This window comes from Leucopleurus acutus (genome assembly GCF_964270905.1).
Source record: "Leucopleurus acutus genome assembly, chromosome: 10".
Taxonomy (NCBI): Eukaryota; Metazoa; Chordata; class Mammalia; order Artiodactyla; family Delphinidae; genus Leucopleurus; species Leucopleurus acutus.
In genome coordinates, this window is record NC_139153.1 from 815,224 (window position 1) to 843,156 (window position 27,933).

General features: G+C 56.7%; 2 protein-coding genes across 2 annotated transcripts in view; one reads left to right on the forward strand and one right to left on the reverse strand.

Annotated features, from left to right (window-relative positions):
• ALDH1L1 (aldehyde dehydrogenase 1 family member L1) overlaps nucleotides 1–6,999 on the forward strand; it is a 46,780-nt gene extending 39,781 nt beyond the window's left edge. The window contains exons 18-23 of the mRNA XM_082848652.1: nucleotides 625–724; nucleotides 1,964–2,062; nucleotides 2,701–2,866; nucleotides 5,142–5,247; nucleotides 5,725–5,924; nucleotides 6,745–6,999. Of these exons, the coding sequence (XP_082704778.1) occupies nucleotides 625–724; nucleotides 1,964–2,062; nucleotides 2,701–2,866; nucleotides 5,142–5,247; nucleotides 5,725–5,924; nucleotides 6,745–6,800 (727 nt within the window). The 3' untranslated portion in view covers nucleotides 6,801–6,999. The remainder of the gene's footprint in view (nucleotides 1–624; nucleotides 725–1,963; nucleotides 2,063–2,700; nucleotides 2,867–5,141; nucleotides 5,248–5,724; nucleotides 5,925–6,744) is intronic.
• A 19,091-nt stretch (nucleotides 7,000–26,090) lies between these two features.
• On the reverse strand, nucleotides 26,091–26,957 carry LOC309966815 (heterogeneous nuclear ribonucleoprotein A1-like; the record flags this gene model as incomplete). Its single annotated transcript, XM_082847131.1, has 1 exon — nucleotides 26,091–26,957. The coding sequence occupies one exon, from the start codon at nucleotides 26,955–26,957 to the stop codon at nucleotides 26,091–26,093; it is 867 nt and encodes a 288-aa protein (XP_082703257.1).
• Nucleotides 26,958–27,933: the final 976 nt, after the last annotated feature.

Consider the following 27,933-nt stretch of genomic DNA (forward strand, 5'->3'; position numbering starts at 1 on the left):
GAGAGGAGCTGGGGCTGCTGAGCAGTCTGACCTGCAGGGTCTCCAAGCCCTTTCTCTGAGGACACCTGACCGCCGTGACTGCTGTGCTCCGAGGGTCACGCGTGGGACCTCCCGGGACGGTCCAGCTGTGGCGGGGCATCTCCATGGGGATTAAAGCTGCAGCCCTGCCCCTGCCCTGGCTCCCACAGGCCTCTCTGTACCCCTCAGCCCTGAGGTGGGGGCCACGTGCCCCTTCTTGAACGGGCACCACACGGGTGCCCATCAGAGTGGCTCTGCGTGGCCTCCTCTTGGGGTCAGGCCTGAAGACAGCGAGGCTGACCTGGAGGATCGTCTGCAAGGGGAGGGGTGCAGGGGTGCCCGTGGGAGCAAGGCCTGGGGCAGGGCTGGGCTGGGGTGCTGGGCTAGGAAGGCGGCAGGGAGTTGGGGGAAGCGGGGGGACGAGGGGAGAGTGACGGGGGAAGGCGCGGCCTGGGTCACACGGGGCTCCCCCCAGCCCGGACCCTCTGCCGTCCTTTTGAGTGAAGCGTGCTCTGGAGCTGCCCTCATGCCTCACCTGGCGCTCCCCCCGCCACCCCGTGTCCCGGGCTCCAGGGACCCAGCTAGCCAACTCTCTGTTCCCTTCAGCTGTGCCCTGAGCAACGTGAAGAAGGTCTCCCTGGAGCTGGGCGGGAAGTCTCCCCTCATCATCTTTGCTGACTGCGACCTCCGCAAGGCCGTGCAGATGGTGAGGGCCGTGGAGGGCGGGGGCCGGGGCTCAGGGTCCACGGGCAGATGCACAGGCATCCTGGACCGCAGAGAAGGAAGGAAGAGGCCTTGGGGCCAAGGAGTGGCATGTACCTTACAGAACAGACCCCCAAGAAGTTTCACAACTGCAGGGATAACTGCAGTCAGCTTCAAAGATGGGGAAACGTGAGCCAGGGTTCCGTCTGTTGTGAAATCAGCACGGCCAAGTTTCCTGTCCCACAGAGAAGCAAGCAGAGTCCTGGGCACTTGGGCGGGACCCTGCTGGCAGCGGCCGCCCACACTTGCCCAGTGTCGCCATGGACTCGCTGGGCAGCGTCGGGCAAGTCGCTTAGCCTTTCTGGGCCTTGCGCTCTCACCGGGACGATGGGGGAGGATGGGCATACGGGATTCAGCTGTCATGTCTGAAGGGCGTGGACCACGTGGCAGGTGCGGTGGGTCAGTAGTCCTGACACTGTCACTGTCATCACACCTCTGCACACCAGGGGGAGCAGGCCGGTCAGGCCACGCTCAGCCAGGTGCCCAGACACCCCCACCCCATCCAAGTGCTGCTGTGCCCCAGAGGAGTGAGCCCGGCACCGCGTGGAGGGGCTGCAGCCTCCTTAGAGGGGAGACCGAGGGAGACTGTCGGCCCAGGGGTCTTGGCGGCCGAGCAGAGGCCGATGCTGCCAGGCCGCAGGCCTGTGTGTGTCTGGGCAGTGCAGTCCCAGCTTCTTCCAGGAGAGCTGAGCCTGAATGGCTCTCCCTCCCTCCCTCCCCCGACCCCCGGCTCCCCAGGTCCAAAGAGCAGGCTCCCTGGGGCCTCTGAGGACGTTTATTCGGGACTCGGGCCTGGGCAGGCACCATCCCTCCCGAGAGGCCCACCCCTGCCGCCTGCTTCAGGGCGCAGACCCCGTCTCCAGGCTCAGCTCCAGGAGCGCAGTCCTGAGCCCCGTCATGCCCGGGAGCCCACCCAGCCTGCGGGGTGTCCAGGCTCCCCCACTGCACGCCCGCTCGTGCTCCCCCCGCTGGCCTGGTCCCCCAGCGGCCTCACTTCCTGCTTGTTCCCCTGTGGCCGCTCGTCTCCGGGGATGGTGCCCAGTGCCGGTGAGCCTGGATGGCCGCAGGAGCTCAGGACACCTACCTCCTTCCACTTCCTGACGAGGGGGCGCCGGGGCCCAGTGGGGGCTGAGGGCTGGCGCCCCGGGGGTTGTAACCCAGCCCTGTCACCTCTTCTGCGAAGGGAATGAGCTCCGTCTTCTTCAACAAAGGCGAGAACTGCATCGCCGCCGGCCGGCTCTTTGTAGAGGACTCGATTCACGACCAGTTTGTGCAGAGGGTGGTAAGTTGTGCCGCAGGGCCTGGCAACTGCCCACTCACCGGGTACAGGGCCTTGGCGGGCAGAGCCCACCTGGTCGGGGGCGCTGTGACAAGTCTTCCCTGGTTTTTATTATTTCGGCGAGAAACGGCAACCCCGCGGCTCCCCTGACGTGAGCAGCAGGGCCCGTGTTCGGGCGGGGCCCTCCCGGTTCAACCCAGGTGAACAGACATGGGGCCAGGCCAGGGGGAGTCCAGGTGCAGCCCCTGCACGCCGCTCTGTCTGCCCACCTTGTCACGGGGTGTCATTCTCTTGTTTCCCCACCCCGTGGCCTGCAGCTCCTCCGTCTGGGAGGTCGGGTGCAGGACCCCCCTGTGCTGCCCCCGCGCGCGCCCCCCCCACTCCCACCTCTCTGCACATCTGCGTCATCCCAGCCCCTGGCACCAGGCCCAGGTCTCCTTGCACGGAGGGTGCACTGGGGGCTTCAGCCTGGAAGGCAGGTTTGGAAGCAGAATGTGGTCCCAGGAGTCAGAGCCCTGCGTGTGGACTTTCTTCAGGGACCAGCGGTTGGTCGCTGAAAAGGCACACGTGGGAGGCGGGTCAGGCGGCGACTGGTCAGGAGCCACGGCACCGGGCGACCCTGACGGGGAGGACCTTTGCAGGTGGAGGAGGTGGGGAAGATGAAGATCGGCAGCCCCCTCGACCGGGACACCAGCCACGGGCCACAGAACCACCAGGCCCACCTCCAGAAGCTGGTGGAGTACTGCCAGCGCGGCGTGAAGGAAGGGGCCACGCTGGTCTGTGGTGGGAACCAAGTCCCCCGGCCAGGTCAGTCAGCCCTCCTGGCCACGTGGGCAAGCCAAGGCAGCGGTGGCATGGCCTCCGGGGCAGGCGTCGCAGGGCCAGGCTCCTAGGCTCCAGCCCCCAATCCGGGACGTTGGGGTTGGGGGGCACCTTGGCTCTTTGGACACCTGCCAGGTCAGGTGTGGGGCTGGTAAGATGAGGCCCTGGTTGCCCAAGCGTCTCCGCATCCTTGAAACTCTTTCCTCCCATGGATCCGTGGTGCTGGATTTCATGGTTTGCCTATCTTTGGCCATCACTCTTGGCCGGAAACCCCCTCTCCGCCTGTCCTTTAAATGTAGGGAGAGCCCCGGGTCTGTCCTGAGCTTGGACACTTTCCCTGGGGGGTCTCTCACCCTGCAGCGGCTCAGACCGGCCCAGGACTTGTCTTCTCACCCAGACTCCTGAGCCCTGGACCCCTCCGCTTGCACGTCACCCAGGCCCCTGAGTCTCAGTGGTGCCAAGTCCACCCTGTCACAGCATCCCCAGCCCCGACCTGACCCCACACACACACCTGCCCCTCCAGAATCTTCGGTCCAATCCAGTCACCGAGCCCGAGAAGCCAGAGCAGCAGGTTCGGACGATCTGGGCTGCTTCCCCTCGGACCTCCTGCTCCCCCTGTCAGGCACACGTCTGTTTCCTACACCCTCACCATCCAACCCTTGGTGCCGGCACCAAGCCTCATGCCAGCCTGTCCGCCCGATGGCGTCAAGGAGGGAAGGAGGGAACGGATTCCAGGCTCCTCCCTTTCTTGACCCCAGCTCTTAATTAACTGCCCGATTCTCCCAAACCTGGAGATCTTCCCCGCCACCATCGTGCCGACTCTCCCCTGAGTCTGGACCGGAACGGGGGTCCTGGGGGCCTCCTGAGCCCCCAGTCATGCACTTACGCGGCTGCCGCGTCTGGCTGTGTGTCCTCCGTGCCGAAACCCTCCCACGGTGAGCGCCTCCACAGAGGCAAGCTCACCCCAGCGTGTCTCCCCACCTGTGTCCAACCTGCGGCCCTTAACTCTCCCTCCAAGTACGCCCGGCGTCTTCCTACTCCTGTGCTGGCTGCTCCTCCACTTACAGGTGCCTCCTGAGCGTCCCCACCTGGTGACCTCATCACTCAGGTGACCTCGGGCTCAGGCTGTGGTGCTCCCGCAGGTCTCGGGCGTTCCTGGGCACCTCGTACCTGCACAGAGCTTATGTAGCCACTGTGCCACCGCTGTCTGCTTGCCCTCTTCCCTGCCCCCACGAACTTGGGCTTCCACGAAGCCAGAGTCTGGGGCTGACATGACGTGTAGGCACCTTTGCAGAGCAGCTAGGGCTGCAGCACCCAGGAACCATGAGGCCCGCTCCCCACCACCCCCTGGCCTGAGGGCCCCCATGGGGGACAGTGCTGTGAATACAGGCTTCTCCCAGTGGCCCACCCACCTGGAGGCCAGAGAATGAGGGATCCCGGGCGTGCAGCCCTCCTTCCCGGGGCCCGGCACGCAGGGGGGATGGGGGTGTGGGCAGAGACTGGCCACCCCGGAGCACGGGGACCTGGGGGCACATTTCCTTTGCAGGCAGGGTGAATACAGGCCACACCCCAGGGGTCAACATGTGTTCATACACAACTCATGTTTTAGAAATTGTAATTACTGTTAAAATATAGTTTATAAAAATACGGAATATTTTATTAAAGATAAATTTTTTTTTTTGTTCTTCTGAACACTGGAGGTAGAAAATTTCAAGTCTCTTGGTTTTCCTTAAATCAGGCCAAACTAAAGCTTAGTCCAGCGGGTCTCAGGGCCCGCAGCTCTATGTCCAGAGGAGAAGTAGTCAGAGAACACCTTTCTGCCACCAGAAATGGTTTTGTGGGGCAGCCAGGGCCTGTGGGGCGGCAGTCAGAATGGGAGAAGGTGTGTCTGGCCGAGAGCACCGGCCCCTACCCCCGGGCAGGCAGTGCCCACCCCGCAGGATCAGGAAGGATGGGGAGGCTGTCCTGGGAGGCCCTGTCCACCAGGACCACTGTCCAAGCCCCCCTCCACGGGGCCGATGGAGGGCCTTCCGGAGGCTGCACTGGCCGAAGGATCCAGATGTGCTTTCAGACTAAAGGTCACTAGAAAAACCCAGGTTTCGTCCGGCTGCGAGCTGCAGCCCTGGCGGTGGACAGACCAGCTCCCAGCATCACCTCACTGTGCTTACAGCACTTAGTTGAAAGGCTGTGAGGGTCAGGACTCGTGCGCCTGGGGCAGGAAAGCCACCCTGTGTCACGAACTCCTCTGTCTCCACCACAGGTTTCTTCTTCGAGCCGACCGTCTTCACGGACGTGGAGGACCACATGTTCATAGCCCGGGAGGAGTCCTTCGGGCCCGTCATGATCATCTCTCGGTTTGCCAGCGGGTAGGGAGCCCACTTATGGCTCATGACAGCCTGACTCTTGCCCTTGTTACTGGGGTCTTCACGTGAGCTGCGGGGCCGGGAGGGGAGCTCAGACGGGTGGGGGCCGTGGACGCAGCCCGGACCCCACAGACTCCTCGCAGCCGCGGGGGTGGGGACCCCAGGGGACCGCAGGGCGGCTGGGCCCACCAGGAGTGTCCTCCGCGTCTCTCTGGGCGTCTCCACGGCGTGCTGGGTTCAGCCCTGAGCACCCCCGGCTGGCTGCGTCATGAGCCAGCCAAACCTCAGTGGCCGGAATAGCAACCGTTGTTTGTTTCGCTTGTGAATCTGCAGTTTGGTCAGTGGGGCTGACCGGTCTGTGCCCTGTGCCGGCCGTGTCGGGCTCCCCCCTGGGGCGGGGGGCGCAGGTCTCTCTGGGTCCCACGTCCAGGGCTGGACCCTCGCCCTCCTCACGGAGGCCCTCCTGGCTTTTCCCTGCAGCGACGTGGATGCGGTGCTGTCTCGGGCCAACGCCACAGAGTTCGGCCTGGCCTCTGGCGTCTTCACCAGGGACATCAGCAAGGCCCTGTACGTCAGCGACAAGCTAGAGGCGGGCACCGTGTTCGTCAACACGTACAACAAGACCGACGTGGCCGCTCCCTTCGGAGGCTTCAAGCAGTCGGGATTTGGCAAAGACCTGGGTAACCTGATCGTGCCCGCTTTCCTTTATCCATTCAACAAACGTCGGTTAGAGCCCGCTCGGTCCCAGGGGCCAGGGGTGGAGCTGACGAGATGGCTGCTCACTTCTTGCCGGGAGGGGATCGGTGATAAGTGGGGCTGGAAGCCAGATCCTGCTGGAAGCCGTCCAGACAGAGCGATCTGAACAGGAGGCTGGAGGGTGGCTTTAGCTGGGGGCCAGGTGGGCCTCCCTGAGGAGGTATCCTCTGGGCTGAGACCTGAGTGGCTGGAGGAGCTGCCGTGAAGGCCCAGGTTCGTGCATTCCTGCCAGAGGGGACGGCGGGTCCTGAGGGAACCAGCTTTGGTCTTGGAGCTGCAGAGAGAGGCCGAGTGCTGGAGTGGGCCCAGGGGCGGGCAGGAGGCCAGGGAGGCAGGCAACGGCCGGATTGCGGGACCTGGGACCACGGTCAGGGCTGAGGCTTCAGAGAGGGGAACCCGTGGGGGCCGAGCGTGCCCGATGTGGTGACGTGAGTCCCAGTGTAGAGATGGTGTCACTGGGCCTGCCTGCCCAGGGAAGAGGACTTCTGCCCGGCACCCCTCTTTCCCTGGCTACTCTGTAATGTAGGCTGGGTCCCACTCCCCGCATCCCGCCACTGTGGAAGCCAGAAGCTGGGGGTTAGGACCAGTCGGGGATCAACTCTGACGTCAGGCTTGCAGCGGGGCAGGGGGGTGCGAAGGTGCAGGAGAGCACAGTGCTCTTCTCAGCTACGGGGCCAACGGGGTCATGAGACCACAGCGCTGCCGGGACCGTGACGTTGCTCCCGGGCTCGCGGTGTCTTGCAGGAGAGGCGGCTCTGAATGAGTACCTGCGGGTCAAGACGGTTACCTTCGAGTACTGAGGAGGGCCTCAGGATGTGTCCGCGGCTGTGGGCTCGCCCCCCGCAGTGCACAGCCCCTCCCTGAACGTGGTGGAGGCCTCCTGCCTGCACCCCTGTCCCCATCTGGGACCCCCATCCTGTCCCGTCAGCGCGTCCGTCGTCTCGGGCAGAAAGTGACCCCGTGCGAATAAAGGTTCTGGCTGGCACCCTGCGTCCCGGCGTGTCTGTGTGCCCAGGCCCTCCGAGTGGGTCCTGCTCTTGGGCCAGCTGGCCGGGCTCAGGAGAGCCAGGCGCCCTCCTGGGCGGGGTGTCGGCTCCCGCCTCAGAAACCGGGTGCTGAGATGAAGTTAGGACGCACGTCTGTTGGGGTGACCCCGGGAGACGCCAGGGAGGAAGCAGGCTGGGCCGCGGACGCCTCCCCAGCAAGTGGCCGGACCCTCCCCCCATGCCGAGCAGACCCGTCCAGGACCTCCCCCGATGGGCGTCCTCCCCCTTCGCCCTGGCTGTGTCTTCCGTGGCCCGGCGGCCTCCCCGCTTCTCCTGGCCCCCGCCATGCGGCCTTCCTCTCCGTCCGTCCGGCCCTCAGCGTCCCGACCTCCCTGGGCAGTGGCAGAAGAGCCATGAGGAGCTGGTTCCTTGCTCCCTAGACGCTACCTGCACACACCCTCCCTGCCCCCGCCCCACGTGTGGGTCACTTAACCCTTCCCCTGGCCCACGGTTTCACCCGTCTATAAACCAGGGGGTGAGTGGACGTCGTCGTTCTCAGATGCCGGGAGCGAGGACCTCGGGCACGCCTGCCGGCAGAACAGCCCAGCCACTCCGAGCAGGCAGGGGTCTTGCTCCGGGGCTGGTCTGGGCAGCAGGCTGCCCCCGGGCCCCGCTCCGCCTTGGGGCGGCCTCTCTCCCTGTGTCCTCTCTTCTCCCCCGACCTTCTTAGGGGTCAGGAAGAACCAGCAACCCCTCCTCGAGGGGCGACGCAGCCCCGGAGCCAGACCCCGCCCCATGCCCACCTACCTGCCCGAGGCAGGGCCAGCCCCCCAGCCTGGTGCCGGGTCTCCAGTCTCATGGCCCACAGAGGGGAGAAATGTGTTTCGTCTCTGGACTCTGTCCCCTGCCTGGGGCCATTCGTGAGGACCCACGGTGGAGGGGACCGGCCCTGTCTGAGGGGACATGGACCTGCCTTATTATCTCCTAACTGGAGTGACACTCCCACTCCTGCCCCTTTGCTGGGTCCCCGTTGCTTCGCCTCCAAGCCCCCGACCCCAGGGCCAGGGCGTCCACGGCAGAGTCCGGGCTCTGCAGCCGGCTTGGCCCTCAGCGGCTGCTCTCCTGCCCCCTTGCTAGGTGGGATCCTGCAGGGTCCCCAGGGGTCAGCCTGGCTTCCCTGAAAACAGCCCCGCAGGCAGAAGAGCAGGCAGGGCCTGGAGCACAGCCCGTCCTCGCCCAGGTCGAGCTAGGAAACACCTTCCTCCCCGTGGCCCAGGGCTTGGCTGGCCGGGCGACTAAGCTGCACTTGAGAATTCTGGTTCAGGTGCGAGGCAGCGCCTGGCTTTGTCCTGAATCCTGTCTCCAGAAGGGATTCAGGAATCCTTCAGAAGCCACAGGCAAGTGTGTAAGAAAAGCACCCAGTTCTCCCGCCTGGGTCTGTCTCTTCAGTGAGGCTCCTTCACTTCCACACAGGACAGGTCACTTCTGGTCACTAGATGTCGGGGGGCTGGTCCCGTGACACCAGCTGAGTGTCCTGCAATTTAACCAAATTCTGCCACTGCTGCCCGGAGCTGGTGTCAGACCCCACAGATTGAGGGCTCAGCCCCACAACACTGCCCCCCGGGTGCCAATCCCAAGCAGGGCCCCCAGGTTACCTACAACTTCTGTCTGACGTGGCTACACAGCAGAGGCTCCCACGACCCCCTCCTTGGGTTCAGTCCATTTGCTAGAGCAGCTCACGGAACTCAGGGAAACACTCACCTACATGTATCAGTTCATTGAAGGATGTGATAAAGGAAACAGGTGAACGGCCGGAGTACGTAGGGCGAGGCCTGGGAGGGTCTGAGCACGGGAGCTTCTGTCCCATGGACGTGGGGGTGCCACCCTCCCGGTGTGGCTGTGCTCAGCCCCTGGACCCTGTCCTGTTGGGGTATTTTGTGCCTTCTTCGTGTAAGCGTGATCCATCATTAAGTCCATTCGCGGCCCCTCTCCCCTCTCTGGAGGATGGTGGGGGGCGGGAGAGGAGCTGAGAATCGGAAGCTTCTCATCCTGGCCTCGTCTTTCTGGTGACCAACCCCACCAGGAGCCCCCGAGAGTCGCCTCAGTGAACAAAAGATGTTCCCAGTGTTCTTATCATGTAGGAAATTACAAGGGTTCAGGGGCTCTGTGCCAGGAGCTGGGGCAGAGAAAACATGTATTTTCTAGTATCTCACAGTAAGGAGGATAAGACTGTGATGTTATCTGCCATTTCTTTCCCTTTGTCCCCTTCTTTCCTAAGTCATAGAACTGCCAAATTGTACCCGGGCACATGGCTGCGTGAAGGATGCAGAGTTCCCAGCGTCCTCTGCAGCCGGGCAGTGGCCGCAGAGCCCAGTCAAGTGGACAGAGCTCCAGCGGACGTGGAGCTGCCCCTCCTGGGGCTCGGCCTGCAAGGGGAGTCGGGGCTCAGGCTGTCACTCCCTCCCTCCTCCCCTGGGGCGGGCTGGAAGCGGCCTGATGGTGGGCGTTTTCCCAACAAGCAGATAAGGCTGGGCGGCGCCCGGAGGGGACCCACCAGCAGCCCCTTACATGGAGACAGTGAACTTGCCCCTCCCTTTTTATGATGTTTAAATGCATTTGTCCTCACCGAGTTGACAGACGAGTTCAAGGCAGCTTAGAAAAATAATGCAATTAACATATGCGTGGGTGAATCAGGGCAGAGAAGGGCGCTAGGAAGGTGAGCAGGAACGCGGTGGCGCCTACACTGCCTGCAGGGAAACCCTATCCGCTCCTAAAGCTGGAGCGCAGTTTAGTCAGGGCTTTCCAGCTGCCGAGAGTGCGAGGAAACCTGATCAGTGACCTAATTCGCGGTGTCTGTGCGACAGAAACAAGCTTGTGTTTCTGGAGAAGAGAACGGAATTCATCTCACGAGTCCTCCTAAAACACATTTTACAATGTGATGACCGCTGTCTTACACGATTTTACGCAGGGTGGTGATGAAATTAAATTCGTATTTTAAGGCAAGACAAGAAAAAATTAAACTTCTTCTCTGCCCTTGGCCTCCTCCCTCCCCACTAGTGTGCATGGGCGTCTGCATTGGGTGTCACCTGACCTCCCCAATGGCAGAAATATCTGCTCGGCCACAGAAATCCACGTTCCTCCTCCTGGCGACAGCCATGGAACTCCTTAGAAGGTAACATTCCTTTCCTTATCCTCTAAGAGGTCACGATGACCCACCACTCATCTTGTACGTGCAGACATCTTTGGTGGACTTTATGGGCAAGGCCACTATATCATTTCCCTTAAAGGTAGTGATTGGTGCGGAACAGACTGGTCAGACGACCTGGGGAGATACTGGGCTGCACCTAAAAGAAGTTCTTAGCTCAAATACTTACTTATGACCGTGTTAATGTCACTAGCTGTATTACTTGTATGCTACCTATTTTACAAGATTATTGTTTCTTGCGTTACCAAACCCGATAAAAATAATGACGACTAGGTGACCTAAAACAATTGTCAAATTCATAGCTCTGGAAGATCAGTGATTGTAACAGCGTAACTCTAGATATGGGAAGAAGCTACAAGAGGGAACCGTTTCCTGGACCATAACAGACTAGTAGGACAGGCGGCCCAGAGGCTTTGGGCTACTGTTAGCAGGGCCTAGTCCAGTAACAGCACATTGAGTGGCCTATCGAGGAAATCCTCGCCTGACCTGGGAATGAGCATTCCTAGTGCCATGGGGTAAATTGGTCATGAAATGCCTCAAGACAAAACCTTGGTCAAAATTAAGACAAAAAGGAGGGGGTTGTGACCTAAAGAATGTTGCCCACCACCCAGTCCCACAAGAATGAAGTCATCAACCACCACAGTCGCTGACTTCCAGGACATGCTGAAAGGAATTCAGGGTGAGGCACTTTGGCTCGGGGAAAACTGTCAGAACTGACCCTCAGAGAGTTCGATATTTTCAGGAGAATATTTTTATGAACGTGGATTCTCACCTCTTCCCACACTTAGAAAAGCACTAAAACCATTAAGGTATCTGTCCCTCGTGGATAGCAGTGACCTCCTACCAAGCCGCGTGCTTGGCCGCACGTAGCCCTTCGTCAGAATCACACGTGCTGGCCTCCCCCCGCACCTCTTCAGGACAGCCCTCAGAGTTTTCGGAGAAACCGTCTCCCGGGTTGTAATCCTCAGGTTGGCTCGAATTAAATCTTCTGTTTCTTTCCCAGATTGACCATTGATTAATTTTTCATCGACAGCAGTAGGCTTCGGACAGTTGTTCTCAGGACCTTCCGCAAGGTGAGCTGAGGACACGTCCAACCACAGCCACTACGACCCCTGCAGGGCAGCTGGGGTGTGGGCACCCCTGCTCCAGCCGTAGGGCTCGGTGGGAGCGGGGCTGGCATTGCCCACTGCTCACGCTGCCGCTCTCGGCTCTCCGCGGATCGGACTTGAAGAGCTGGAACTCACCGGAGGCCAAGCCTTGCATTTATTCAGGAAAAAATCTCCTATGTGGTAAAATTGGGGCTGGTGGGGATGTTCAGTATCAAAACATGGTCACAGGATTGCTCCACATAGTAAAGGAAAGAGGATTCGAAGGGAGGAGGCCCCATGGGTCTGGGGGTGGGGGGCGGTGAGGCGGGAATGCTGTGTAAGCTCCTTCCCCTCCTTCCCTCCAGAGGACATGGTCCCAGAGACGAGGTGGTTCTGTACTCAAGGGGACACGGAGGGGACACGTGGGGCGGCCAGGCGTCTGCTTTCTAGTTCATATAGTAGATGTGATCCGGTGATAAGTGCTTGGAGAAAACCACAGCAGTGAAGCATGGGGAGTGCTGTCTGGGGGGAGAGTGGGTGGCGTGCTGCCATGTTATACGGGGCGCTCAGGAAGGCCCTTCTGATAAAGGGGGATTTGAGCAAAGACCTGCAAGGGAGAGGGAATGAGATGGGACCCACGTGGCGAGGCCTAAAAACGGCCACGATTTTGGGAGCTGCTTCCACCAAGTAACGGGGTTGCTTCTCCACCCCTTGAATCGGGCGGGTCTCGTGGCGCGCTTTGACCAGTAGGGTGTGGCAGATGGGAGGCGGTGCCTGGTCCAAGCCTCAGCCTCGAGAACACACACAGCTTCCGCGCTTGAACCAGTCTCGTGGAGGATGAGAGACACGGGCCCAGTGTCGCTGGGCCCCAGAGCACAGCCACCGAAGTGGCCGGGAACTGACCGCAGACTCGCGGGTGAGGACCCGAGGAGACCAGCCCCAGCACTGGCCACTGAATCGTGGGATGAATGTGACTGCTGCTTCCAGCCTTGCAGTGGCAGGGTGGTTTCTCGTGCAGCAAAAGCTAACTGGTATGGACAGCTTTAAGAAGTGAAATCTCTGAGTCAATGTTTCAGTGCAGGTTAGACTAGAGGACTCAGGCAGGGAAGGAGGGGCTAGACTACAGGAGGCTGCAGTAAAGCCATACGTTTTTAGAGCATCCGAAGTATCAACCCCTAGGGAAATAGTTAAGTCAGTATTCTCAATGCTGCCCATCCCAATATCTTCATTTTATATTACAAATATTTTTATATCACCCTTTCTATATCCTCTAATGATTTGCAGGTCACATTACCCACCTATACATGTAATCTAAATAAATTAATATATTGCCCTCACTGTAATACAGATGAGAAATAAAAGAAAGGGATTTTAAATAGAATATTATGTGCTTCGGTACATAGAGGTGGGAGAGCTGGGCTTCGCTCAGGCTCCGGCAACTAACCTGAATTCAGATTGCTCTCGCGGTAGAACCAGGGGGCTCAACTGCAAAGTGGGTGAGGCCTGATCAGGGCCTGTGCGTTTACGAAAGGCTCCAAAATTATAAAATTGTGGTAGAGTACACCTAGCATAAAACGTAACCGTCTTAACCCCTTTCAAGCGTACAGGTCAGTGGCGTTAAGTATGCTCATGTTGCCAGGCAACTGTCACCAGCATCACCTTCAGAACTTGTTCATCTTGCAAAACTGAAACTCTCCCAGCAGAGACTTTAATGTTAATGGCAAGTGAGGCGACTCACGGAGCTGAGCTGTCGCTCACCGCCAGAAGGAAGAAGATGCACACTCTTCACCTGTAAATCTGTGCCTAGTCTCTACACAGTACACAACAGTTTAGAGCTGTGAGGGCATCAGATCCCCCAGGTTATGGGCTCAGTCCCGCAAGTCTGCCCGCCCCCCGACTTCAGATGCCAGTTGAAGCCAGGTTGTCACGTGTGCTTCTGACCCACCGGCTGTAGATGAGAGGTTCCCACGGCCCCCTCCTCAGGTTGGATTAACTTGCTAGAGCAGCTCAGAGAACTCAGAGGAACACTTGACTTACTAGATCTTGGCTTCTGATAAGAGGCGTGGCTCAGGAGCAGCCAGACGGAAGAGACGCTCTGGGGAGGGTGGGGGAAGGCCCCCGAGCTCTCACGCCCCTCCCCGCACCACCCCCCCCCCCCCACCCACCCAGCCTCCACGCCTTCCCAGCCTGGGCGCTCTCTGAACCCGCTCCTTCGGGGTTTCTGTGGAGGGTTCCTTACGCGGGCGTGATTGACTACATCACGGCCACTGGTGACTGATTCCGCCTCCAGCCCCCCTGCCCTCCCGGAAGGTCAGGGGCTGGGACCCACGTTCCAGGCCTCTGATCACACGGCGGCTCCACTGGCATCCAGCCCCATCCTCGGGTGGTTTCCCAGAGTCAGCTCAGCAGCATAAGGAAAGACACCTTCCTCCCTCTCAGCAGAGGAAACTCCAAGGGTTTTGGGAGCTCCGTGCCAGGAACGGTGGGCAAAGACCAAATACGTCTTTCTTATGGGCCAGACTCCAAGTCGGGGCACGGCCTTTGGGAGACGCTGGGGAGGGGACGTCCGCATCTCATGGGTCGGGGACAGACTCTCGCTGACCCCAGATCTCTTCAAAGTGCAGGACTGTTTTTAGCGGTGGCTCCGTCACTTCGGGCCCTGCAGGTCCGGGGCCCCGAGGCGCCTTCTCCGTGGCTGCTCCCTCCGGCGGCCCCGCCCAGCCGGGTCCTGGGAGCTGGACCATCGCTCCTGATGCCCCACCTGGAGGGAGAACCGGCAACTTCTCCAAGGTGCACCCGAGTGCCCGCATTTCAGGCAGGTGAGTCCCGCTGCCGCCTGCTCGGGCCTCGGCAGTGTAGGGTGGAGAAGACCCCCAGGCTGCCTGCCGTGGGGAGGCCGTCCAGCAGGGCGAGAGGTCCCACGCCCCAGACCCAGCCCTGCTGGGCACCCTGGAGGGCAGGCCCGTTTCTTCCTCCCTGCTGCCCCCCAGGCCCAGCTCCTGAGCACCTGGCAGGAGGGCGCTGAGCTGGGCACACAAAGGCCCGAGCCCCCGGCCTCGCAGCCCCTTCCGCTCCTGGGTCTCCGTGATGTCCCCACAGAAGCCCACGAGGGTCGTCTGAGTGAAGCGCAGGGCCGGCCTCTGCCGAGCAGAGCAGGCTGGGCTGGGGATGCAGCGCCGGCCCTGGATTATCCGAGAGCCACGGGGGGGATCCCTGAGGGCCCTAGACAAGGCTTCAGAGTCAGTAGAGACCAAATTGCATTCCTTGGAATTTTACTGTTTCACCTGGAAATGCGATATTATGACTTTAGTACCAAACACCAGACCATCGTAGAGCGGTGAACTCTTACCTGAAGCCCTGGGTTAATCAGAGTGCGGCCCTTCATCCACTCACTGTCATCTGTTTGAAAGAGACAGACCGATGGAATGGAGAGACTGGCCTTAGAACAGAGTCTGAAGCCCGGCTCTGCCTCTCGAGGCGTGGCCTTGACCTTTGGGAGTTTCCTCATCCGAGAAAGGGGGTCCGCGGGCCACACAGAAAGCACAGGGGCCCAGAGCGCGTGCCTGGGTATCTTATGTCCTGCAGCCTGGCTGTGGGACCTGCAGGAACTCCTGGGACGTCTCTCTGCCCTCGTGAGCCACCTGCCCACCTGGCCTGAAGGTCCAGGGCTCTGTTGTCCTGGAAGCAGCCCTCACTTGAGGCCTGGTGGGATAGGAGTTGGCAGGGCCTTTGGGTGGGATCTCCAAGGACTGAGCTCCAGGCGCCCCGGCTGCCTCCCGGTCCCCCCACCCCCGACCCTCCCAGCGGGTTTCCTGGGACCACCTCCCAGACAAGCTCATCTCCAGGTCTCTTCCCGGCGGGAATCCAAGGACGAACCAACAGTCCCCTGAGGAATTTGGGGTGTGAGAGGCAAAAATACCCTCCCTAGTATAGCACAGTGACGTGGCTAAGAGGCGTCGGGAGATCACAGGAAGGAGGTTGAGGACCCGTGCCTGACACCCCCCGGGGGCAACAGTTCCCAAGCAGAGGCCGAAGGAGGCCGTGCAGAGGGAGCCTGTGTGGGACAGGGTGGGCAGGAGGCCGGGGGCGATGAAGGCACAGCTGAGCGGCACTGCAGGGCAGGTGGGCTCATTGTGGGAAGAGGCCGAGGGCCCTAAACTCCCGTCACTTTGCGGGGTCAGTCTGCACGGGAGGGCAGGGCTTGGCCAGCCCGTCACAAGGGCCCCCGCCCAGCAGGTCTGCCCACCGGCCCTGACACTGGGTGGGCATGGAGGGCAGGAGGGAAGGGGGTGGCGCCAGGGCTGCTGCCACCAAACTGAAGGCCATTTGGGGAAGACAAGGACTGGCTGGGAACAAGGGTGGATGCCGTGGTGGCAGAGTGACAGCAGGAACCTGGGACAGACATGAGGAAAGGTGCAGGCAGGGTCAGGCCTTCCTTGTGCCCCACACATCCCCCAGTGGGCCATCCGGGTGCCTGGACTCATCCGTCAGAACTTTAATGATAGCAATAAACTCAGTAGCAGCAAACACCTACTGGGCTCCCCGTTCGTGTGCTGAGGGCTTCACAAGGACCTTCCTGTCGTCCTCCGACCTGTGAGGCAGCACTAGTACTATCCCCACGTTCCAGATGAGAAAGCTGAGGTTCATAGCTTTCCTAAAGTCAGCTTGCTGTGAAGTATTAACCCCTGCCTTAGTCAGATTAGGGTGCTATAGCAGAACGCCAGGGACTGAGCTGCTTAAACCACAGAAGTTTATTTTCTCACGGTTCTGGAGGCTGGAAGTTCCCAGATCAAGGTGCCTGCAGGGTTGGTTTCTGGCGAGGCTCTTCTTCCCGGCTTGTAGACGGCCACCTGCTTGCTGGGTCATCACAGGGCCGCAGCTCCTCGTTAGGACACCAGTCCTAGCCAGGCCCCCCTCCATGACCTTAGTTAACCTTTATTGCCTCCTTGTAGGCCCCATTTCCAAATACAGGCACGCTGGAGGTTAGGGCTTCAGCGTGTGAATTTTGAAGCCACAGCTGAGCCCATAATATCCCCTAACACTGTATGGAACTGTATGATTTGCAAACGTCTTTCGTGTCTGCATTTCTTACATTTCCATCCAAAAACTACAGTTTGGGCAGAGTAGCTCTTCGCAAAAGCTACTCACTGCTTGGAATCTGGCCAGGGCTCTGGACACCCAGCGCTCTGGGCACCTGTAAACACCAGTGAGAGGGGAAGCGAAGGGGCAAACTGGGCACGAGCCAGCTTGCAGGACTGGTGCACGCTGCCTGCCACCTGCCGAGGCCCCAGAGAACGGGCCCCACATCCTGGCACGGCAGCCATCCTTTGGAGCTTGGCTGCGTCTGCCCCTTTGCAAGAGCGCTACATTCTCGTGCTTTCTCTACTACGGAGGTCAACTGTAAGTTGCCATTTATCATTATGCTTTTGCTGGTTTATTTTTCTTGTAGTAAAGCTAAGAATAAAATGAAATGTTTCTTGTGCCCATAATTATACTGAACCAAGACAGCCACAAAATTTACAGAACCCAGGGCAAGAGTACAATTGGGGGCCCACACAAGGCATATTTGCATTCATAGGAATTGCAAATAAAACAAACAAGTTGTAAAAGGGGGTCATTCTAATTTCTGGCCTTGACAAATGTACCTCCATAGCAACTTGGGAGGCCACTGGACTTCCCAGTGGCCCTGTGGGAAGGGAAGCCCGTGTTCCTGGACCCGTTTCTTCTTTGGATTGCTGATCTGGGCACATCAGCGGAAGGGGCTTGGAGCCAGTGGGAATTCCTGGGTCCCAGGTAGCTGGAGCAGGTCTACAAAGTTGAGAGCAGGACTCCTGGCTACAGGTGACATGAACCCTGTTTCATGGGGAGGGCAGGAGGGGCCAAAGGATGGCTGGCCCTCTGAAGTCCAGGCTCCTGGGGAGCTCCAAAACCAGACATGGATCAAGAAGGCCACATGTCCTGAAAACCAGAGTGCACGTGTGTCTGTGACTCTGGAGAACTCTGTGTGTCACACGCAAAGTTGTCTTTTGTTGAAATAATATAGTGCAGTATTTACTGAGTCTTGCTAAATATCTGGCCTCCATCTGCACTTGATGGCCCCTCCCCTGCCTGGGACTTCCCTCCGTGGGACCACATTCTGGCTGTGACCCTGAGCAGGCTCCTAGCGAACCCTGCAGTTGAGCTCTGCCTGAGACTCCCTCCAAAATCTCATCCCTCCTGCCACCTTGGCTTAGAGCTTAGAGCAGGGCAACGGTCAAAAGATAGTTTTGAGTGCATCGAGGAAAGCTGAACCGCTGGGTATTATTAACTTTGGCAGGTGTGATGCTGGTATTATGGAAATGTTTCAGAAAACAGGCCTTATCGATTAGATAAAGATTCAAGTATTTACAGGTGAAATATGTCTGCCGGATGCTTTAAAATTACTGCGGGAGAAAAGAAGGTGTGTGCGGGGCCCAGGATGTAGATGAAAAAAAAAAAAAGCACGATGCAGCGCATGCCCGCGGCCGGCCCGAGGGGCGTGGGGCCATTTTACTGCCCCGGGCCGCCCGAGCGTTTCCGGGACGACACCGACGGGGGAAAACGGCCCCTCACGCCCCTCCTCCGGGCCTACCCGCGGCCCTGCAGCCCGGGAAGGGGGGAAGGCGATCTGCGCGGCCCAGCCGTCCCTTCCCCCGCCAGCCCCGCCCCAGGGCCTGTCCCGCCCCCGAGACCCCGCCCAGAGTCCCGGTCCGCGCGGCCGGGCGGAGGGGGCCGGGCAGCGCGGCTCGGGGTTTGGGGGCGGGGACTCCGGGCCCGGGGGCGGGGACTCCGGGTTTTAGGGCGGGCTTTGGGAGAAGGCCGCAGTCCCGCCTCCTCCGTGGCGCCAGCGGCCTGGCTGCTGTTCCAGCGGAGCCGCTTCTCGCCGCCGCCCGGGGTTATCCGGTGAGTGCGGCTCCGCGCCCGATGAGCCCGGGGCGGGGTGCGCGGAGGGGCGGCCCGGGGCTCCGAGGGCCGGGAGCCGGGTGGAGCAGAACGTACGCGGAAGAGGCAGGGCTGGGGAGCGGGGGGCGGTCCGCGCGGCCGGGGCCTGGGGAGCGGGATGGGGACGCCCCTCGGGCCGGAGCTCAGGTAGCTCCGGGGCCCGCGCCCACAGCACCCGGCGCCGGCGCCCCGCTCCCCACCCCCGCCAGTGACGGGAGAGCACCAGGTGGGTCCAGCGCGGCTGCCGTTAACGGCCTTCCAGGTGCTTCTGCCGCGGGGGAGTTAAAACCGCTGAGTTAAGACGGCAGCGCCGCTGAGGGTTGTGCTGGGGGTGGGGACAGGCCACGAGTCCTGTGATGCGGATGCGCTAGTCGCGTGTCTTCACCACCCTAAGGAGGCGCAGAAGTTTAACTTTTCCAAGGACACACGCATAGGAGGGGAGGCGCTGTGTGGGGTGAGGCGCGGGGGGTGAGGCGCGGGGGGTGAGGCGCGGAGGGGCGAGGCGCGTGTGGGGGGCGAGGCGCGTGCGGGGGGTGAGGCGCGTGCGGGGGGCGAGGCGCGTGCGGGGGGCGAGGCGCGTGTGGGTGAGGCGCGTGGGGTGAGGCGCGTGTGGGGTGAGGCGCGTGTGGGGTGAGGCGCGTGTGGGGGGTGAGGCGCGTGGGGGGTGAGGCGCGTGGGGGGTGAGGCGCGGGTGGGGTGAGGCGCGTGGGGGGTGAGGCGCGCGTGGGGGGTGAGGCGCGCGTGGGGGGTGAGGCGCGTGTGGGGTGAGGCGCGTGTGGGGTGAGGCGCGTGTGTGGGGTGAGGCGCGTGGGGGGTGAGGCGCGGGGGGTGAGGCGCGTGTGGGGGGTGAGGCGCGTGTGGGGGTGAGGCGCGTGTGGGGGTGAGGCGCGTGTGGGGTGAGGCGCGTGTGGGGTGAGGCGCGTGTGGGGGGCGAGGCGCGTGTGGGGTGAGGCGCGTGTGGGGGTGAGGCGCGTGTGGGGTGAGGCGCGTGTGGGGGGTGAGGTGTGTGGGGCGAGGCGCGTGTGGGGATGAGGCGCGTGTGGAGGGTGAGGCGCGGGGGGTGAGGCGCGGGGGGCGAGGCGCGGGGGGGGGTGAGGCGCGGGGGGTGAGGCGCGTGGGGTGAGGCGCGTGTGGGGTGAGGCGCGGGGGGCGAGGCGCGTGTGGGGGGCGAGGCGCGTGTGGGGGGCGAGGCGCGTGTGGGGTGAGGCGCGTGTGGGGTGAGGCGCGTGTGGGGGGTGAGGTGTGTGGGGCGAGGCGCGTGTGGGGGTGAGGTGTGTGGGGCGAGGCGCGTGTGGGGGTGAGGCGCGTGTGGGGTGAGGCGCGTGTGGGGGGTGAGGCGCGGGGGGTGAGGCGCGGGGGGCGAGGCGGGGGGGGGTGAGGCGCGTGTGGGGTGAGGCGCGGGGGGTGAGGCGCGGGGGGTGAGGCGCGTGTGGGTGAGGCGCTGTGTGGGGGGTGAGGCGCGTGTGGGGCGAGGCGTGGGGGGGGCGAGACGCGCGGGGGGCGAGGCGCGTGTGGGGGGTGAGGCGCGGGGGGTGAGGCGCGTGTGGGGTGAGGCGCGTGTGGTGAGGCGTGTGGGGTGAGGCGTGGGGGCTGCGTGGAGTGGGGGCTGGGCTTGGGGGTCCTGCTGGAGCCGGGCTGGTCACCGCCGGCCTGGCTCGGGCGCTTGCAGGGAGGGGCCGTTGGTGCGGAGCGCAGAGCGACGTGTGTCTGTGGCTGTGTCCTGAGGGCGGGAGGGCAGTGGGCTGAGAGCTAGCGGGTGACTTGAGGTCAGGGGAGCTTGTTTTTGAGGCACGTCCTAGAGCAGGTTCCCTTCCCAGCAGACGACCCTGCAGAGGTCGAGGGGGGAAACTGAGTGAGGACACCTTGCAGGTGGCCTTGAGCAGCTGAGCTGGGCCTGGGACAGGGGCCGCCTCTGGCCCTGTCCGCCGTGGGCGGGGGCAGTGGGGCAGTACTGGCGGGGCCATCCTGGGCTCTGGTGAAGATTAAGGGGGTAAAGAATCGCCCCCGAGTCATGGGAGTGGGGTCGTTACTTTTGAAGAGATGAGGGACACGGCCCCGAAGCCCTGGGCCCGTAACCCTGTTGTGCCCAGCGTCCTCCCTCCCGTGGGTTCCACGAGGAATGCGGAGTGGGGACCCGAGAGCCCGCCGGCGGCTTTGAGCACGGGCGCTGCTCCGTGGGGCAGGCCTGGACCCCCCTCCGCCTCCGCTACCGCCTCTGCGCCACGGCCCGACGGGGCGTCCTGGCTCAGATCCCCAGCATCGCCGAGAGTGTGGCAGGAGTTTAAAGGAAGGGGCCGGGCTTAGAGGTCGAGGGCCAGAAGCCCACGGCGGGGTGGAAGCGGGGTCCAGCCCCCATGAAGGACCAGGGCTTGGCTCCCCAGTGGGGCAGCCCCTGCGGGTGGGCCGACCAGCGGGCGGCCCTGGGCTGCTTGGCAGGAGGTGCAGGGCAGGTGGGAGTAAGCAACTCCCAGACTTGTTAAGTGGTTTGCTGCCTCTTTGAGCCAAGCAGAGCCTGCCCCGGCCGCAGTTCTGCAGGCTGGAGACGAGGGGCTCCCCTTTGCCTCCGTTCATTGTGCCCAGGGCACCCCTCTTCTGCCCAGCGCCTCCTCTGCTGCCCCTGGGGAGGGGCTGCGTGTTAAACAGGTAGCCACGTGCCCCCGCTCCTCCTGAAGCTAGAAATCCTCTGGGGAAAAAGTTTACCAGCAGCTGGGTGCAGTAAGCCCACCACCTCGTTCCTCACCTGAAACTGGGGTCAGCTGTCGAGGATGACGAGAAGGCATAAAGGCATCTCTACCGAAGAGAGAGGTGGAAGGGTGTATACATTTCATATTTAAAGACACCCCGGATCCAGAACACTGATTTAAAAAAAAACACAGTATGAGTGTGAGAGTGTGTGTTTATGTGTACATTGTGTATATATATATATGTGTACATTGTGTATACGTGTATATGTACATTGGAAGGATATGCGTATGTGTACATTGTGTATGTGTACATGGTGTATATATGTGTTTGTGTACATGGCATATATATATGTGTATGTGTACACTGTGTGTACATTCGAAGGATATGTGTATGTGTACACTGTGTTTATATGAGTATGTGTGCATTGGAAGGATGTACACTAGACTTAGCATTAGTGATCTTGGAGCAGTAACGTTGAGGAATTAAACTTATTTATACCTTTTTGTATTGTGTAAATCTTATTTCTCATGAACACGGTACTTGTGTAATAAAAGCAATCAAGTTTTTATTTTGGAAAGGAAAGTAAGTTGGATGGTCCCTCAAGCGTAGAACAGGTGAATGGATTGTGGTATATTCACGCGGTTGCTTTCTATGTAACAAAATGAAACAGATTCAGCAGTGTGGCTGAATCTCAGAAGTATAATGTCCAGTGAAAGAAACAAGACATGAAAAGAATAAATGGAGTGTGATCTTACTGATCTAATTTGCAAAGTGAGCAAAACACTACTGTGGGATCCCCCCCTTACCCATGGGGGATACGTCCCAAGACCCCCTGTGGATGCCTGAAACCACGGTTGTGCTGAACCCTGCGTATACTCTGCTTCTTCCTGTACACACATACCTGTGATGAAGTTTAATTTATAAATTAGGCACAGCATGACTACGCTTGTGCTTGGGGGCCGTTATTAAGTAAAATAAGGGTGACTTGAACACAAGTGCTGTAATACCATGGCAGTGGGTCTGGTAACCTACAAAGCTGCTAAGTGAGTGACCAGCGGGTGGATATGCCAGACAAAGAGATGATTCACGTCCCCAGCAGAACAGAGCTGAACAGTGCGAGCTTTCGTCCCACTGCTTAGAACAGCACGCAATTTAGAACTTATTTCTGGAATTTTCCATTACTTTTGGACCATGGTTGACCTCAGGTAACAAGTCATGGGTAAGAGAGGTGACTGTCAGGAATTCACTGCCGAGGGCGTGGGATCAATGCCTGGTCGGGGAATTAAGATCCCACAAGCCATGCGTGGTGCAGCCCCCGCCCCCCCCCCCCCCCCCAGAAAAAGCGTAAAGGGAGAGGACCATCTGTTGTTTAGCGCTGTAGTCATAGCTGGTAAAAGTGAAGGAGAAATAGAACAAGCTGAGGTGTGATCGTGTCTCGAGTTAGCACTGTTCTGGCGGGGAGTGGTTATTTCAGAGTCTGCGGAGGCTGGGAGTGTTCTGCTTCTTGCCCTTATTCCACAAGTGATTCATACTTTTTATTGAGATATAAATCACATACCCAAAATTCATCCTTTAAAATGTACAGTTCCGTAGAACAGAAAACCCATGTCCACAGAGACTTGCATAAGAATGTTCAGAGCAGCATTATTCCTAACAGCCCAGAGTAGAAACAGCCCAGATGTCCATCACCTGGAGGAGAGGATAAAGAATATGTGGTCCAGCCACATGATGGAATGTTACTTAGCTGTAAAAAGGAGTGCAGTACTGATTCGTGCAACCACATGGAAGCACCTTGAAAACATTATGCTAAGTGGTATCTTAATGTGGTTTTGATTTGCATTTTCCAAACAACTAACGTTGAGCATCTTTTAATGTGCTTGCTTATTGGCCATTGTGTCTCTTCTTTGGAGAAATGTCCATTCAACTCCCTTGCCAATGTTTAAATTGGGTTTATTGTTGAGTTGTAAGTGTTCTTTTTATATTCTGGAAACTAGATCCTAATCAGATATATGATTGGCACATATCCTCTCTCATTTTGCGGGTTGTCTTTTTACTTTCTTGATAGTGTTCTCTGAAATATAAAACTTTGAAATTTTGATGAAGTCACTTTTACCTAATTTTTCTTTGGTTGCTTGTACTTTAGATGTCACATCTAAGGAACTGAAGCCTAATCCAAGGTCACTGTGTTTTCACCTATGTTTTTTTCTATGTGTTTTATAGTTTTAGCTCTTAGGTTAGGTCTCTGACCCGTTCTGAGTTAGTTTTTGTATGTGATTTGAGGTAAGGAACCAAATTCGTTCCTGTGCATTTGGATGTCCTGTCGTCTCAGCACCATTTGTTGAAAGGACTGTTCTTTCCACCTTCAGTAGTGTGGGCATCCTTGTTGAAAATCAGTTGACTGTAGATGCACGGGTTTGTCTACGGACTCCCAATTCTGTTTCATTGATCTGTATTTCTAGTCTTACCCCAGGACTACATGGTCTTGATTACTCTAGCTTCATAGTTAAGTTTTGAAATGCTGAAGTGCGTGTTCTCCAACTTCGTTCTTTCTTCCAAGTTTGTTGAGGATTCTGGGTCCCTTGCATTTCCATATGAATTTCAGGATCATCATGTCATTTTCTCCAAAGTAGGCCACTGGAATTTGGACAGGGATTGCATTGAATCTGTACATCAGTTTGAAGAGTGCCGCCATCTTAACAGTGTTCACTCTTCCAACACATGAACAACATGGAATATCTTTCCATTTGTTAGCTTTGTAAAACTTTCTTTCAACAATGTTTTGCAGTTTTCTAGGTAAAAGTTTTAAACTCCTTTTGTGAAATGTGTTCTTAAGTATTTTATGCTTTTTGATATTATTGCAGGTACTACTGTTTTCTTAATTTTTGGATTGTTCATCGCTAGTTATAGAAATAAAACTTAACTTTTTTATATCAATTTTGTGTCCTACAACCTTGCTGTACTTGTTGATTAGCTGTAATAGTTGTGTGTGTGTGTGTGTGTGTGTGTGTGTGTGTGTATCCTTTAGGATTTTCTGTGTACAAGATCATGCCATCTCTAAATGGAGGTAGTTTTACTTCTTCCTTTCCAACCTGCATGCTTTATATTCACTACTGAAGTCGTCTGACCTTGGACTTTTCTTTATAAGAATATTTTTATTACTAATTCAATCTCGTTATAGGTCTTTTAGTTAAAAAGAATTTTTTTTTCTTGAGTTTCTTTGGGCGTTGCTAGGAATTTGTCCATTTCATCTAGGTTTTCTAATTTGTTGGTATACAGTCGTTCATAGTATTCCCTCATAATTATTTTCAAATTTATAAGTTTGGAAGTAATGTCCCCTCTTAAGTATTTGAGTCTTTTCTCTTTTTTTCTTGGTCAGCTAAAGGTTTGTCCATTTTTTCAATCTTTCCAGAGACCCAGCCTTTGTTGGTTTTCCCTATTGTTTTCTATTCTTTGTTCCACTTATTATCACTCTAATCTTTATTACTTCCTACTGTTTTTTCAGGGGGATGGTGGTGATTCTGCTTTTCTTCATTATTTTTCTTAAGGTGAAAGATTATTTATTTGAGCTCTTCTTTTTTTTTTGAGCTCTTCTTTTTTAACCTTGGTACTTACAGATATAAATTTCCCTCTAAACACTGTCTTCCCAGCATTCCATAAGTTTTGGTATGTTGTATTTTTATTTCTCTCAAATAATTTTCTGATTTCTTTTGTGTGTTCTTCTTTGACCCTTCAGTTATTTGAGCATGTTTTTTAATTTGCACATATTTGTAATTTCCCAAATTTTCTTCTGTTATTTGTTTCTAATTTCATTCCATTGTGGTTGGAGAACATACTTGGTATGCTTTCAGTCCTTTTAAATTTGAGACTTGTTTTCTCCCAGATGTGTGGTCCATTCTGGAGAATGTTCCATGTGTACTTGATAATAATATGTATTTTGCTGTTGCTGGGTTGGAGTGCTTTGTTTTCTATGTCTTACGGTTCTTTCTGTTCCTTTATTCTCCATTACTGCCTTCTTTTGTACTAGATCTCATGTATTTCCTAGTGTGCCCTAACCTTTATCATTGTATTTATATATATGAGATAGTTATAAGATATATATATATAACATAGTTATTTTTAACTCAATAGCAACTTAATTTACTAATATATACAAACTTTGTTCGCATATAGCTCTGTGCCCACCCTTTTGTGGCCTTACTGTCATACAAGTTGCGTCCTTCTACATTGTGTGCCCATCAACACTGATTTATAACTACTGCATTACGCAATTGTCTTCAAATCAGATACAAGAAAAGAGTTACTAACAAAAAAATAACGCTTACACTATTTTGTAAAATATGCCTATTAGTTAACCCTTGCTAATGCTCTTTATTTCTTCATGTGGACAAACAGCTGTCTGGGTCCTTTCATTTTAGCCTCAAAGTCTCCCTTTGGTATTTCCCCTAGGGCAGATGTGCTAGTGACACATTCTCTCTTTTCGTTTATCGGGAAATCGATTTCACCTTCATTTTTGAAGGATAATTGTGCTGCCCATAGAGCTCTTCCAGCGCTTTCAACAAGTTGTGGCTTCCTGATTTCTTCTGGCTCCGTGATGTCTGATGAGAAAGAGCCGTTAATCTTACTGAGGATGCCTGTACACGATGGGTCATGCTTTCCTTCTTTAGACGTGGTTCCTTAAGTTCTTTGAACATATTTTATTTATTATTTATTTATTTATTTATTTATTTTAAAAAGACACATTTATTCAGCGTCATGATCAGACCATTACACTTAGCAATCAACAGCATGGGTGCAAAAAAAAAAAAAATCTACATTAAAACCCTTTGTTGGAATGCTTTACACTTTCCACGGAACAGAAACTAAAATAACCTGGTATACAATTAGTCACAAATACAGTCCTCGAGTTTTTTTGCCCACACACATGAGTATTGTCTAAAACACGTCTTCTTTGTAGCAGCGAGGCCCTGCCACCACTGTGCTTGGCTGAGCTCACAGATCCGTTGTAACCTGGAGCTTCCCTGTCACTTCTCTGGCTCTCCTCTCCTGCTAAGCTTTGTTTCCTGGCAGTAATCAAAACCTCCTGCCACTGCCGTAGCTCCTGCTGTTGCTGGAACCACCACAGCCACCTTGGTTTCGGGGTTTGGCAAACTATTGGCCTCCACCACCCTAGGGGCCAGAACTTCTGCCTCCAAAGTTTCCTCCTTTCATGGGTCCAAAATTTGAAGATTGATTGTTGTAACTGCCAAAATCATTGTAGCTTCCACCACCTCCAAAATGGCTTCCATCGTTACCAAACCCATTATAGCCATCCCCACTGCCACCATATCCACCACCACCGCGGCTGCCACCAAAGCCACCTCGACCACTGAAGTTTCCTCCACGACCAAAGTTGTCATTCCCACCAAAACCACCTCCACGACCACCACCCAAGTTTCCAGAACCACTTCCACCTCTTTGGCTGGATGAGGCACTAGCCATCTCTTGCTTAGATAGGGCTTTCCTTACTTCACAGTTGTGGCCATTCACAGTGTGGTATTTCTGAATGACAATCTTGTCTACAGAGTCATGGTCATCAAAGGTTACGAAAGCAAAGCCTCTCTTTTTGCCATTGCCTTGATCAGTCATGATTTCAATCACTTCAATTTTCCCACACTGTTCAAAATAATCCCTTAGGTGATGTTCGTCAGTGTCTTCTTTAATGCCACCAACAAAAATCTTTGTCACAGTTAAGTGGGCACCAGGTCTTTGAGAATCTTCTCTTGAGACGGCCCTCTTTGGTTCCCCAACTCTTCCATCTACCTCGTGTGGCCTTGCACTCATGGCCGCACCCACCTCCTCCACAGTGGTGTATGTGACAAACCCGAAGCCTCTGGAGTGCTTGGTGTTTGGATCCCTCGTTACCACACAGTCTGTGAGCGCTCCCCGCTGCTCACAGTGGCTCCTCAGACTCTCATAGGTTATTTCAAAGCTCAAACCTCCGATGAAGAACTTCCGCAGCTGTTCGGGCTCTTTGGGTGACTCTGACTTAGACATGACGGCAGGGGAGGGGGGAGGAGACGTCAATGATGCTTACTCGGCGGTGTCCACGAGCAGAAAGGCTGAACGTATTTTAAATAGCTGATGTAAAGCTTTTTTCTAGTTAGTCTGGACATTTAAAATAAAATAATGGGGCACCTCTGGAAATCAGATTCTCCCCTCTGCTTCTCAGGGTCGTTTGTTATTGCTGCTTACTGTAGATGTTGTTTGTTTCATGACTTGTCCGAACTAATTCCTTAGTCTGTTTTCTCTATTGTATGTGGCACTGAAGGCTCTGCTTAGTGATTGATGGAGAATTCCTTGAACGCCAGGCCTGGTGCCGACGGGTCTCCCAGTCCTTGCCAAAGGGGCCCTGTGTGCATGTCAGGGCATCCCTTCATCCCTCACTCAGGTAGTTGGTAGCCCTACCTTAGCCTTCACTTCCTGCTTGTACTGAGCCTCCAGATGAGTAAGAGGTGAGAGCTTGGGTCTCCTCGGGTATTTCCTGAGCATGTGCACAGCCCAGTGCCAGTGGCCTTCTAGTGTCCTGGGATTGTATGGGACCTTTTCAAAACCCCAGTAGGCATCTCATTCCACAGCTTTTCCTTTTAGGCTTTTTGGCTAGTGTGTTGTTAACCCCAACTATTATCTACTGCCTCAGGCAGCCAAAAAGGGAAAAGGCTTTTTATACGAAGCAAACCACAAGTCAGGTGAAATACAGAGAGTCTGCAGCTGGCGTCTTCTGGTGAGCTACCTGCTGTCCAATAGTGACAGTTCCTTGGGAACGAGGCTTGGAGAAAGCTCTGGCCCATTCTCATCTTTCCAGGCAGTTGGTGTTTAAGGCTGCTGCAGAGCTGGAGAGCAGGAGGTGGGACTAAGGCAAGTTCAAACATTACAGACGTCATGGGCATCATTCTGTGGCTGTTTATGCTGAGGTTCAGCATTTTTTCTTGAAGAAATATGTTGCTGCAAGCCTTTGATTAATATCCATAGT